Source organism: Emydura macquarii, unplaced genomic scaffold (assembly GCF_026122565.2).
Source record: "Emydura macquarii macquarii isolate MOO-44397 ecotype Brisbane River unplaced genomic scaffold, CSIRO-AGI_Emac_v2 contig_2481, whole genome shotgun sequence".
Taxonomy (NCBI): Eukaryota; Metazoa; Chordata; order Testudines; family Chelidae; genus Emydura; species Emydura macquarii.
In genome coordinates, this window is record NW_027132618.1 from 3,647,700 (window position 1) to 3,660,078 (window position 12,379).

Below are 12,379 nucleotides of genomic sequence, written 5' to 3' on the forward strand. Positions count from 1 at the left end.
CTGCAAGAGAAGCTACTACTGTACCTGTGTTTACTTACCCAGAATTCCTAAAGCAATGTAACCCAGAATGACGACTATGAAGATTACACAGCACACAACATCCGTACAGTGCCTAAAGACAGAAGGGAACATTTTAAAGAATTAGAGAAGTGTCCAATATAACTCCTTTTTTTGTAAATGATTGGTTCATACATTACATAGTCAGAAGCAACCACAGACATCACATGGTCTAACCTCCTGTATAACAAAGGCCTCGGGACTTCCCTGAATTAATTCCTGTTTGAAGAACATCATCTCTTTTAGAAAAACATCCAATCATTTAAAACTTGCCAGTCATTGAGAATCCACCACAACCCATGATAAGTTTCAACAATGGTCATTTACCTTTACCATTAAAGATTTGTGCCTTGTTTCTAGTCTGACCTTACCTAGCTTCCACTTCTCCTTCCTAAACTTATCTTCACAAGTCTGCTTTTGAGGACTAGAGAGCAATAATCATTCTAGAGGTGGGCTAAAGAGTGTTTCTAGTTAAAAAGAAAGTAAATGATTGCCTTACGAAACTGAACCTCCAACCTGGCCAAGGAGTCTAAACAAGAAGACATGTGAATTAGGTCCCAATCGCTACCAGTTGCAGCTGGTGTAAATCAGCATAGCTCCACTGAAGCCAACGCTGATTGAGCCAAACTGAGGATCTGACCCTTAAAGGCAGTCTGTTTTGAAAAGTGCAGACTTAATTAGCTGTACTCTTTAATGTGTATATATATTTATTGTATCTATCTATATAATTAACAAAATTTTCTACCGCAAATTAACTCTGGTAAATTAAAGCCATTTTTACAAGCACAGGCAGAGGCACGTTCTCAATGAGAGGTTTAGCCATGGTGAATTTCAAGTTTCAAATGTCATCTATTTTTGCCTCATTTTTTTAAAAGTAGATAAAGTGTGTGTGTGTGTGAGAGATTCGACTTGAAACCCACAAAATGGCTAAAGAGATCTTGCCAGAGTTTTAATTAAAAGTCCCATCATTCAGCTGCAATCTGCATGACTGTTACAATGAAGAAAGCCCAGAAATACAGTCCCTAAAAATTAAGAATGGAGGATTATACATAAGGATTTATAGCTCTTGGATTCTTCTGGCCAAAGTGATCCCCACTAGAAAGGCCAGTTTGAGAAATATGAAGTACAGAGGACATTTAGTTATAGGTTTGAAAGGAGGGGCTGAAGAGTAGCTCCAGATACCAATGATTGGGAAGCGGGACCAAAGGGGGAAAAGATGACACAGCTTTTAAACTATTGGAAAACTTGAAGAGAAGTTCCTTCCAGATGTGAAAAAGGAACTAAGAGTGAATGACCCATGCACCTCTCCACAGAGAAACAATCTCAGCACTAGGGCTGGAGACTTCTAGTGAGGTGAAGGAGCTAAAGGCTCCACGTCAGTGTAACAGTGGGGATGTGTTGAGGCAATCTAATGAAGGAGAGTTTGTTAAACTGAAAGAACAGACGATGGAGCCCTGCTTGTTCCTTAAGCTATTGTTCTCTGCAGATGAAGCTTTTCTCTCGTGCCTGTAATGAATGTCTGCCCAGTAGATAAATGACAATGTATTACAGTTATGAGGAAAACTTTAATCTGAAGATTTAGATTTTATTTGGTATCACAAAATGCCATTAATAAATAATGGATGGAAATAGAGTCACTTGCATCCTTTGCTTAACACCAGCAGAAGCATTAAACCTTTTTAAATGTATGGCTAACATCTGCTTCACACTAATTCTGACACTTTACTCAAGCTCAATTTCTCACCCTATCCGAGGGGCTGCTAAATGGTGCAGTGTTTAATAAAAGATGCCTCAGGTAAAAAGACTAATGGCAAGAGAACTAGGACACTGCAATACTTTATAAGTCACTTGTTGTCAGAACCCCCTTGAACACATGATATTTATGATTATGTATGATCAAAGACTCTACCCATGTGTGCCGGCTCATCCCTTAATATTTTGTAGTCACTCAAGTGCCGGACGTTTCTACCGCCTCACACCATTTTCTGTTCCGGGTATGACACATATTTTACTGTTCCTAGCACAACTGATCCTGGCCTCTGGGTGCTGCTATAATATAAATATTAAATAATTATAATAACTGCACAGAAACTATTTTGGGCATGGTTTAGAGAGTTCTTAAATAATTTACTGGGACTATTCCTTGCATTCCTCTGCCTGTCCAGCCAGGTGCCTTAGTTACCACGGGTGAAATCCTGAAGGCAAAGGCAAAAGTCCTGCTGACTTTGTAGGCGTAGGATTTCACCTTATAAATCCAAGCCTTGAATGGGACTGCCTGCAACGGCATGTGGCCCACTGGTGACTGCCAGCAGCAAAAATCCAGAATGGCCAGAGACTGGACACTAGAAAGGGAGGACTCTGAGTTACTACAGAGAACTCTTTCCCAGGAATCTGCCTGGTGGGTCTTGCCCACATGCTCAGGGTCTAACTGATCATCCTATTTAGGGTTGGGAAGGAATTTCCCCCCCGGGTCATATTGGCAGAGACTGTGGGAGGAGTTTGTCTTCCTCTGCAGCATGGGGCACAGGTCACTTGTTGGGCCTCTGTAACTTGAAGTCTTTAAATCATGATTTGAGGACTTCAGTAACTCAGCCAGAGATTAGGGGATGTATTTGAGGAGTGGTTGGGTGAGGGTCTGTGGCCTGCAATGTGCAGGAGGTCAGACTAGATGATAATGATGGTCCCTTCTGGCTTTAAAGTCTATGAATCTATGAGGGATCGAAAAATTAAAACAAAAATATAAAACATCTCAAGAAATGACCTAAAATAACTCTTCTACCAATATCATGTTACACCCTTAAAGTCACTTGGAGTTTTCAATGCTGGGAATCTCACCTCCCTAAAAGGATTAAGGTTCCATTCCCACTCCTGAAGAGTCACAAGATATTGGGAGATTACATTTTTTGCTGTAAGCAAGACTAAACTGGTTTTGTTTTGGAGCAGAAATGGTCACATGTAGGGGAGAAATAGAAACATTTTGGTGGTGAGTTGATTTTGCTGTTGTATTTGTATTCAAGACAAGGAAACTGTGAAGCTGCTCAGGGGTGGAATATTAGAATAAATATTAGTGGAGATGGATTAAGGGGCAGAGTGATGAGAGAGTGGACGATAAATGTAATTTATCATATGGCCCCAGCACTCTTTCACATGGATATCACTGCCATGTGTTTATAATATATTGGTACATACACACAAAGATTAACAACAAAGATACCCACCATCCTCATAGGTGCAAAAATTACAAAAGGAAAAATGTAACAATTTTTTCACCCCCAAACACTGAATCTAAACATTTTCCAAGCAGCAATGACTGCACAGACAACAGGGTGCTGTAACAGAGTATGATAATGCACACAGACAATATTTATAATGATTCTCTTTTGTCATGAATTAAAATGCACTGGCCAGCATGAAATTCATTGAAAGCATGGCTGTATTTGAAATTTGCAACGTTATTTTGTCTTTTTGCTGTTCAGGTTCACCCTAGGATCTTGCCCCACTTTTTGTTGTTAGCCTACCTAATCTATTTGAACATTACTGTTTCCACAGAAATAAATCACTGATAAGGCCATCAGATTCATCTTAGCCAGGTGAAGTAATAAAATAATCTCATTTGATAAGTGCACATTTCTGGCTCCCTTGCCAGATTTTATAGCCTACTGTTGTCATTTTGTTTAGTTTATGGGTACTGCTTTGCTTTCTGCCACCTTTCAGAAATGGATTAGCTTACTGGCTTTCTTACATGTGGCAGTGCAAAAAAAGAAAACACTTTGTTCCTGTGTTTTCCTGGAGGTTAGTAAAGTGCCTAGCACATAGGGGGTACTAGTGGAATACAGATAAATAAATAATTATATAAATTAGGCTATCAATATGGGGTATCAGAGATTGGAAGCACATCTGACAAACCTTGCATTTCATGGCTAATGATTCTGCTTGGAGACTACCTGCTTCTGCTGGCTTCAGCCTCCAATTCTACAGTTCATAATGTCTCATGTGTGCAATTCTGTCCAAGATGTTGCACTAGCAAGAAGCCATTATTCTTAATATTAGAGTTTTACTATTATTATGATAGCACAAAGGGATGCAGGTCTGCAGGTGCTATGCACTATGCAAACATATAAGAAATGAGACAGTCTCTGCCCCAGAGAGTTCACAATCTACATGCGTGAATACAGACAATTGGAAACATGACCCCTTTGTGGACAAATTTAGGGTGACCGCTAAGGCCTCAATCCTACTCTGAGCTCAGTGTTAATGGAGTTCTGCCTGAATGCAGGGGTCTGCCCACACAGAATTCTCTGTAGGACTGATATATGTTTGGAGATCCCTCTAAGGAACCATGTTGTGTGAAAGAGAATGTTGGTCTGTTTCATGATCTAGCACTAGTACCATGAACAGAGCTCAGGATCCCTGACTTCATTGTGGCTTGAACTGAAAGATCATCTCAGCTGGTATGGATCTAAATAGAGTGGCTGGCACTTTTATCAGACAGACAATGTGGTCAGGCCAAAGGGCACTATTCAGCAGAGCTGAGTAAGTATTTGAGTTGGTGGCAGATTCAGTGTGTTCAGAGATACTCCTTTTTGAGCAAACCACTCCTACTATGGAGATCAGAAAGTCCAGGAGAAAGGTACTAATGAGGTTCTAATGCAAATGGTGCTTTGTTAATCTATCAGCATAAACACTAGATTTTCTTAATTTTTCTTCAGAGAATTTTTAATGAAAGGGGTTGAACTGAGCTAGCCCACGTTGGCTCACTGAGTTGTACTTCTCTCTAATGGCTGAATCATGTGTGCCAGAAAGCTTTCATTTAAAAAAATGGTTGCGAAGGAAATCAGCAAAATGTGAACTGGAAGTAAGCCAATGGTGTGATGTTTGTCAAGATCCTGCAACAGGAGCTCTAAAAAAATGGAACTCCCCGATCAGCTCAGTGGGGTGTGTAACATCCTACATCAATATAGATCCCCGTGGGCTGCCAAAGATACATGCGCTAATTCAAACTCCATTAGCAATGAGGAATAATCTGTTTCTTGCCAGAACTCCTCTGCGTCAGACTCTTCAAGTTGTTGACTCTGAAGCCTGACGATGACAATTTAAATGTCAGCATTGTTAACTCTTTCAATACTGACCACAGAGCCCAAGAAAGGAGTGAGAAGATCCTATCATGAAGATCAGCATAATCTACTGTGGGCAGCACCTCATTTTAGAGTCATGAATGGGCAGAATTTGTGTTGTGGATGGAGCTCAAGAAATAACTAACACTTATGGTTTTTTCCTCAGCCTGACCCTTAAGGGAGATAACTACAGGATTATTGAAAGTGAACATTTACATTTCAGAAGCATCCATAAACTGCTAAGCACTTTCCAATCACAGCAGAAGACCCAGGCTTTGCCCCCATGAGTGTACAGTTTTAAAAAGTTCAAGTTTTCAGACCGTCAGAAAGACAGGTTGAGATGTGAGAGTGAGTGGATAATGGAGGTCGGGAATAGCAAGGCTGATTTGTGAGTCATTGGTGTAAAGATAGTAGTCGAAGTTGTGTAAGTGGACAAGATCATCTAGGGAAAGGGGGCAAAGGTAGAAGAGGAGCGGACTAAGAACAGAACTCTGAGAACCCGCCAAAGATCTAGTTGGGAAAGAAGGAAGGGGATTGGATGTGGATATCCAAGGTAGAGTCAAAGGCAAACATCACCTACGTATTTAAGCACCAATCACCTCCACTGTTGTAATGCTGTGTTTTATAAACTTCATCTGCTCATAGCTTATATCATATTCTTGGCAATGGCAGGGTAAAGACAAAAAACGTGTGGCTCTAGCTTGAAACACTGCATCATTTCTTGACAGTCAACATTGAAACCTTTATGAATCATGATTTTTATGCGAATGCACACTTATGTGACTTTTCCAATGTAGGTCACATCATTTGTTCCTACAAATACTTTACACGAGTGAAAATACCTGTTACATACTGTGACTCTAAGCACCCCTGTATTCACACCCGGCACACTATTGTAATAATCTTTGTATAAAACATGTCTTGTGAGGTATCATTTGAAAACTAATAACTCACTGATCATTAATATTCTTGCATGATCTATGTATGCTATGGGTATGCTGGAATTATAACCAAAATGTGTTCAAACCAGGTATTTAGAGAGATAAAATGGTGAGGTAATATCTTTTATTGGACCAATTTCTGTTGGTGAGAAAGACAAGCTTACACAGTTTTTCTTCAGATATGACCTCACCCATTTGTCATTTCTTGGGACCAACAGGGCTACAACAACACTGCATACAAAGCGGATATGTAGGGGGAGTTGTTAAACAGGTCTGCCCTAAACAAAGGAATCTGTGTTTACCTCAATTTACATAGAAGCAGTAAACAGATCTATCAAGATAAGAAGTGGAGGCACACCTCACACCTCATTAAAAAGTGAGGGAGAAGACAGCAGCATGTCATTTATACCAGTGTTTTCGCAATGACCGGTTCATGGACTGGCACCGGTCCCTGAAATCTCCCTGACACAGTGTAGGAAGGCAGCAAGCCGCTCCCTTGTATCAAAAAGGTTGAGAAACGCTGGTCTACACTCAGCAGGAGAGAGAAGGTTGGTCTGGGTTTTACTTTTCAGAAGAATCCATTTCAAAAGGCTTACAGGTCTATAAAGACAGGGGTGCTGAATCTCAAGTGATAAGCAATTGAATCAACTGATTGTATACAATATTACGGTATTATAAAAGTGTACAGCTAATGACACACTGGTGATTTATATTATTAACTGTATATATTGATACTATATAAGGAATGATGAATACTCATTGATACTAGGCCAGACAGTCTGCCCATATAGGAGAGAATGTCCCAGCTACCTACCTGTTTCCCATGTAAATTAAGCATGGTGGAATCAGAAACAGCGGAAGCACAATTTGTATAGAAATCATACAGAAGGATGGGAAGCCTAGAGGAAGAGGAGAACAGCATGAGGTCATCCTGCCTCTTGAAACTAGTTTTTTGAACTTTGGAAGATATATGCAAGAACAGAGTTCATTTTCGGCACCATCACTACACAGACACAATAGGCCAGAGCTCTTGCAAGGTGACAAAGATGGGTCCTTCAATCAAGGTGGGGTTGAAGTCTCTGGAATTGAATATTGATGAGAAACCTGCTTTGGCAAAGATCTGTCACCCAAGAAGAAAAGAGAAGCCAGCCCCTTGTGCTTCTGTGGAAAGTCCTCTCTGAGGTAAAGTCAGCCATGGCTAGGAAGAATGACGACTAATGAGAGAAACCATCTTGAACAAAGCCTGTATCTTCCTTGATTAAGTTTTAAACTTTTAGTGTTTTCATATTTATTTGCTAGTAGCCCTTTCTAACTTTATTTCTTTTACTCAGCATCACTTAACCTATGTCCTAGTGTTAATAAATTTGACACCTCTTAGGGGAGGATCTATTAATGGAGATTATTTATAGCCTAGTAAGGAGGAGAGGATAGAAGAGGATAAAATATGGATAGGACCTGATGAGAACAGTCAAATAAAAAAGAGTCCCATTTATTACATCACATAATGGCAGTCAGCTAAAAAGTGACAATTTTTTAAAGTGCTTACATACAAATGCTAGAAGTCTAAATACTACGATGGGTGAACTTGAGTGCCGCATGTTAAATGAGGATATTGATATGACAGGCATCACAGAAACTTGGTAGAATGAGGATAATCAATGGGACACAGTAATACCAGGGTTCAAAATATATCGGAAGGACAGAATAGGTTGTACAGAATAGGTTGTACAGGTAGGGGAGTGGCACCGTGTGTGAAAGAAAGCATTGAGTCAAATGAAATAAAAATCTTAAATGAACCAAACTGTGCCATAGAATCTCTATGGATAGTAATTCCATGCTTGAATAATAAGATTATCGCGGTAGGGATATACTACCAACCACTATTACCATCCGGTAATAGTGACTGTGAATGCTCAGGGAGATTAGAGAGGCTATAAAAATAAAAATAAAAACCTCGATAATAATAATGGGGGATTTCACCTATCCCCATATTGACTGGGTACATATCACCTCAGGAAGGGGTTCAGAGATAAAATTTCTCAATGACATCTTAAATGACTGCTTCTTGGAGCAGTTAGTCCTGGAACCCACAACAGGAGAGGCAATTCTTGATTTAGTCCTAAATGGAGCACAGGACCAGGTCTAAGATATAGCTGAACCACTTGATAATAGTGACCATAACATAATAAAATTTAACATCCCGGGGGGGGGGGGGGGGGGAGGGGAGAGAGAGAGAGAGAAACACCAAAGCAGAAGGCCATGGTAGCACTTAACTTCAGAAAGGGAAACGACACAAAAATGAGGAAGTTAGCTAAACAGACCTTAAAAGGTACAGTGCCAAAAGTGAAATCCCTGCAAGCTGTATGGAAGCGTTTTAAAGACACCATAATGAAGGCTCAATTTAAATATATACCCCAAATTTAAAAACATAGTAAGAGGACCAAAAAAATGCCACCGTGGATAAACAACAAAATAAAAGAAGAAGTTAAAGGCAAAAAAGACATCCTTTAAAAAGTAGAAGTTAAATCCTATTGAGGAAAACAGCAAACAGCATAAACTCTGGCAAGTGAAATGTAAAAATATAATTAGGACGGGAAAAAAAAGAATGTGAAGAACAGCTAGCCAAAGACTCAAAAAGTAACAGCAAAAATTTTTGCTAAGTACATCAAAAGCAGGAAGCCTGCTAAACAACCAGTGAGGCCACTGGACAATCGAGATGCTAAAGGAGCCCTCAAGAAAAATAAGGCTATTTTGGAGAAACTACATGAATTCTTTGCATTGGTTTTCACGGCTAAGGATGTGAGGGAGATTCCCAAACCTGAGCCATTCTTTTTAAGTGACAAATCTGAGGAACTGTCCCAGACTGAGGTGTCTTTAGAGGATCTTTTGGAACAAATTGATAAATTAATCAGTAATAAATCACGAGGACCAGATGGTATCTACCCAAGAATTCTGAAGGAACTCACATGTGAAACTGCAGAACTACTAACTGTGGTATGTAACCTATCATTTAAATCAACTTCTGTACCAGATGACTGGAGGATAGCTAAGGTGACACCAATTTTTTAAAAAGGCTCCAGAGGCAATCCTGGCAATTGCAGGGCGTAAGCCTAACTTCAGTACTAGGCAAATTGGTTGAAACTATAGTAAAGAACAGATTTATCAGACACAGATGAATACGATTTGTTGGGGGAAGAGTCAACATATTTTTTGTAAAGGGAAATCATGCCTCACCAGTCTACCAGAATTCTTTCAGGGGGTCAACAAGTATGTGGACAAGGGTGATCCAGTGGATATAGTGTACTTAGATTTTCAGAAAGCCTTTGACAAGATCCCTCACCAAAGACTCTTAAGCAAAGTAAACAGTCATGCGATAAGAGGGAAGGTCCTCTCCTGTATCAGTAACTGGTAAAAGACAAGAAACAAAGGGTAGTGGTCAGTTTTCAGCATGAAGAGCAGTAAAAGTGGTGTCCCCCAAGGGTCTGTACTGGGACCAGCACTGTTCAACATATTCATAAATGATCTGGGGAAAGGGGTAAACAATGAGGTGGCAAAATTTGCAGATGATACAAAACTACTCAAGATAATTAAGTCGAAAGCAGACTTTGAAGAGTTACAAAGGGAGTCACAAAACTGGGTGACTGGGCAACAAAATGGCAGATGAAATTCAATGTTAATAAATGCAAAGTAATCCATGTTGGAACACGGAATCCCAACTACACATATAAAATGATGGGGTCTAAATTAGCTGTTACCACTCAAGAAGGGGATCTTGGAGTCATTGTGGATAGTTCTCTGAAAACATCCACTCAATGTGCATTGGCAGTCAAAAAAAGCTAACAGAATGTTGGGAATCATTAGGAAAGGGACAGATAATAAGACAGAAAAATATCATATTGCCTCTTTATAAATCCATGGTATGCCCATATCTTGAATACTGCATGCAGATCTGGTTGCCCCATCTCAAAAAAGATATATTGGAATTGGAAAAGGTACAGAAAAGGGCAACTAAAATGATTAGGAGTAAGGGAAAGCTTCCATATGAGGAAAGATTAGTAAGACTAGGACTTTTTAGCTTGGAAAAGAGACGACTAAGGGAGGTGATGACAGAGGTCTATAAAATCGTAATTGGTGTGGAGAAAGTAAATAAGGAAGTGTTATTTACTCCTTCTCTTAACACAAAAACTAGGGGTCCACCAAATGAAATTACTAGGCAACAGGTTTAAAAATGAACAAAAGGAAATATTTTTCATAAAACTCACAGTCAACCTGTGGAACTCCTTGCCAGAGGATGTTGTGAAGGCCAAGACTATAACGGGGTTCAAAACAGAACTAGATAAGTTCATGGATGATAGGTCCATCAATGGCTATTAGCCAGGATAGGCAGGGATTGCTGTTTGCCAGAGGTTGGGAATGGCTGACAGGATGGATCACTTGATGATTACCTGTTCTGTTCATTCCCTCTGAAGCACCTGGCATTGGCCACTGTCAGAAGACAGGATGCACCATTGATCTGACCCAGTAAGACCATTCTTATGTTTTATTTTACTATAAACCAGCACAGTATGGTGTTTAAAGGGAGGGATGTATTTGCCTCCAGTTAAGTTAATAAGCGGTCATGTATTTTTGTGTCTTTTGGGAATAAACAAACCTTTTTCTCTGAGCTGTCCAGGAGAGGGCTGGACACTACACAGCACACAATTTTGGGGAAATTTGCAACTGGAAGTGTGTTGGGGTCACCCTGCAAATAGCAATCAAAGCTGGTGGAAGCCAGAGTGGGGCTGCAGACAGGCTGCTAGGGCCAGAGATGCTGAACCAGGGCTGTCTAGCACAGACAGTCCAGGTGTGACCTTCATTCAGGTAGGCTAGTTGTGAGCAGCCCCGGTTGGGAGCTGCACACAGCAAAGCATTGTGAGGCACTCAAAGTTATAGGGCAGGCATTGACAACTCCTCACTCTGTCAGTTCCTCAGCTGCTGTAAATCAATATAGCACCACTGAAGTCAATGGAGCAACACTGATTTACACCAGCTGAGGATCTAGCCCCAAGTTATTGTGGAAGGAAAGACTGAGGACTGAAATCAACTATACCACTCCAGTCAAAACTCCCTGTACTAATCTACCAGCTTGATTGTTATCCTGGGGACAGAGAGCTTTTAGCTTGTTTCAGTGAGTTTTTGTATCTGAGCATATCAGAAATATGTCCTCAAGAGATATTCCTATATTTAAATTAGAGATAAAAAAGGAAACCAGACCCATTGAATGGGAATATCTCCACCTATCTGTTTGAAAGATATGATTTTCAGTGCAATTTTATATGTACATTTGTATGGTTGTATGGTGTCTGTCTACAGAGATAACTAGGTGTATACAAAGAGTTAAGACCTGAAGTAAATGATCTGTTTACATTTTGCTACAAAATTAGTCTCTATTGTTAAGAACTTATTTTACATAAGGGGTAAATATGATCCTTAATGTTTTAAAGTCCATGCTTGCAGTATATAATCATGCTGTTCCCCTCAGTCTTCTAGTGTGTGTGAAATGTTAATGTTCATTGAAGAGGAGAACTGAAAACACTTGCCTTGAGAGAAGTATAGTGTGGCTATGCTTTGCACAAGCTTCCTCCCACAGCTCTGCAAATGCACCCCTGCTCTAACCTGCCAGACCCCACTTATTCCATTAGGAAGCCTCTTTTGAGCAGAGTCTGCCCACTGTATTGAAGTGCAGTGTTTTGTGTAATGTGGATCAGTGTTCATGAGAACTAAATAAGGTGCGACCATGGAATTCATTTGACTTGTGACCTAATTTCAGGACTGAAATCTAAGTTTCCAGAGGGAGAGGTTGTGATACCAACACACCATGCAATCTTCTATTCTATTGCTAACATTTGCTTTTATATTTTCTGAGAAGTTTAAAAAATTGGAGACAATTCTAATAAAGTATTGTAATCATCATGAGTCCAAAGCACATCATTTTCCTCTCTATTTTATGTTCATGTCTGGGCTACTCATCAGCAGACTGAAATGGATTATGTCAAAAACTCCATTTTCCCAGCAACTACCAGTATTAAATATTAAACACATCCCGAAAGATTAACACAGGAAGGCTGAATGCTGTACAAAGCTTGTACAATGCAAGTGCACCAAACTAAGATTCATTTCCCAGCAGAGCCTGGGATTGAGCTAATATAAATTCTAACAGAATAGCAAATTGTGAGACCTTATCACAAGGTAATAACATATTTCATATTCTGATGGTTAAATAATTTT

At 39.9% G+C, this 12,379-nt stretch overlaps 1 protein-coding gene across 5 annotated transcripts in view; it reads right to left on the reverse strand.

Moving 5' to 3' along the window:
• SLC44A5 (solute carrier family 44 member 5) overlaps positions 1 to 12,379 on the reverse strand; it is a 162,805-nt gene that overhangs the window by 53,507 nt on the left and 96,919 nt on the right. For all 5 annotated transcript variants that reach the window (XM_067563407.1, XM_067563405.1, XM_067563409.1 and 2 more), the window contains exon 3: positions 39 to 112. In XM_067563407.1, the coding sequence (XP_067419508.1) occupies positions 39 to 112 (74 nt within the window). The remainder of the gene's footprint in view (positions 1 to 38; positions 113 to 12,379) is intronic.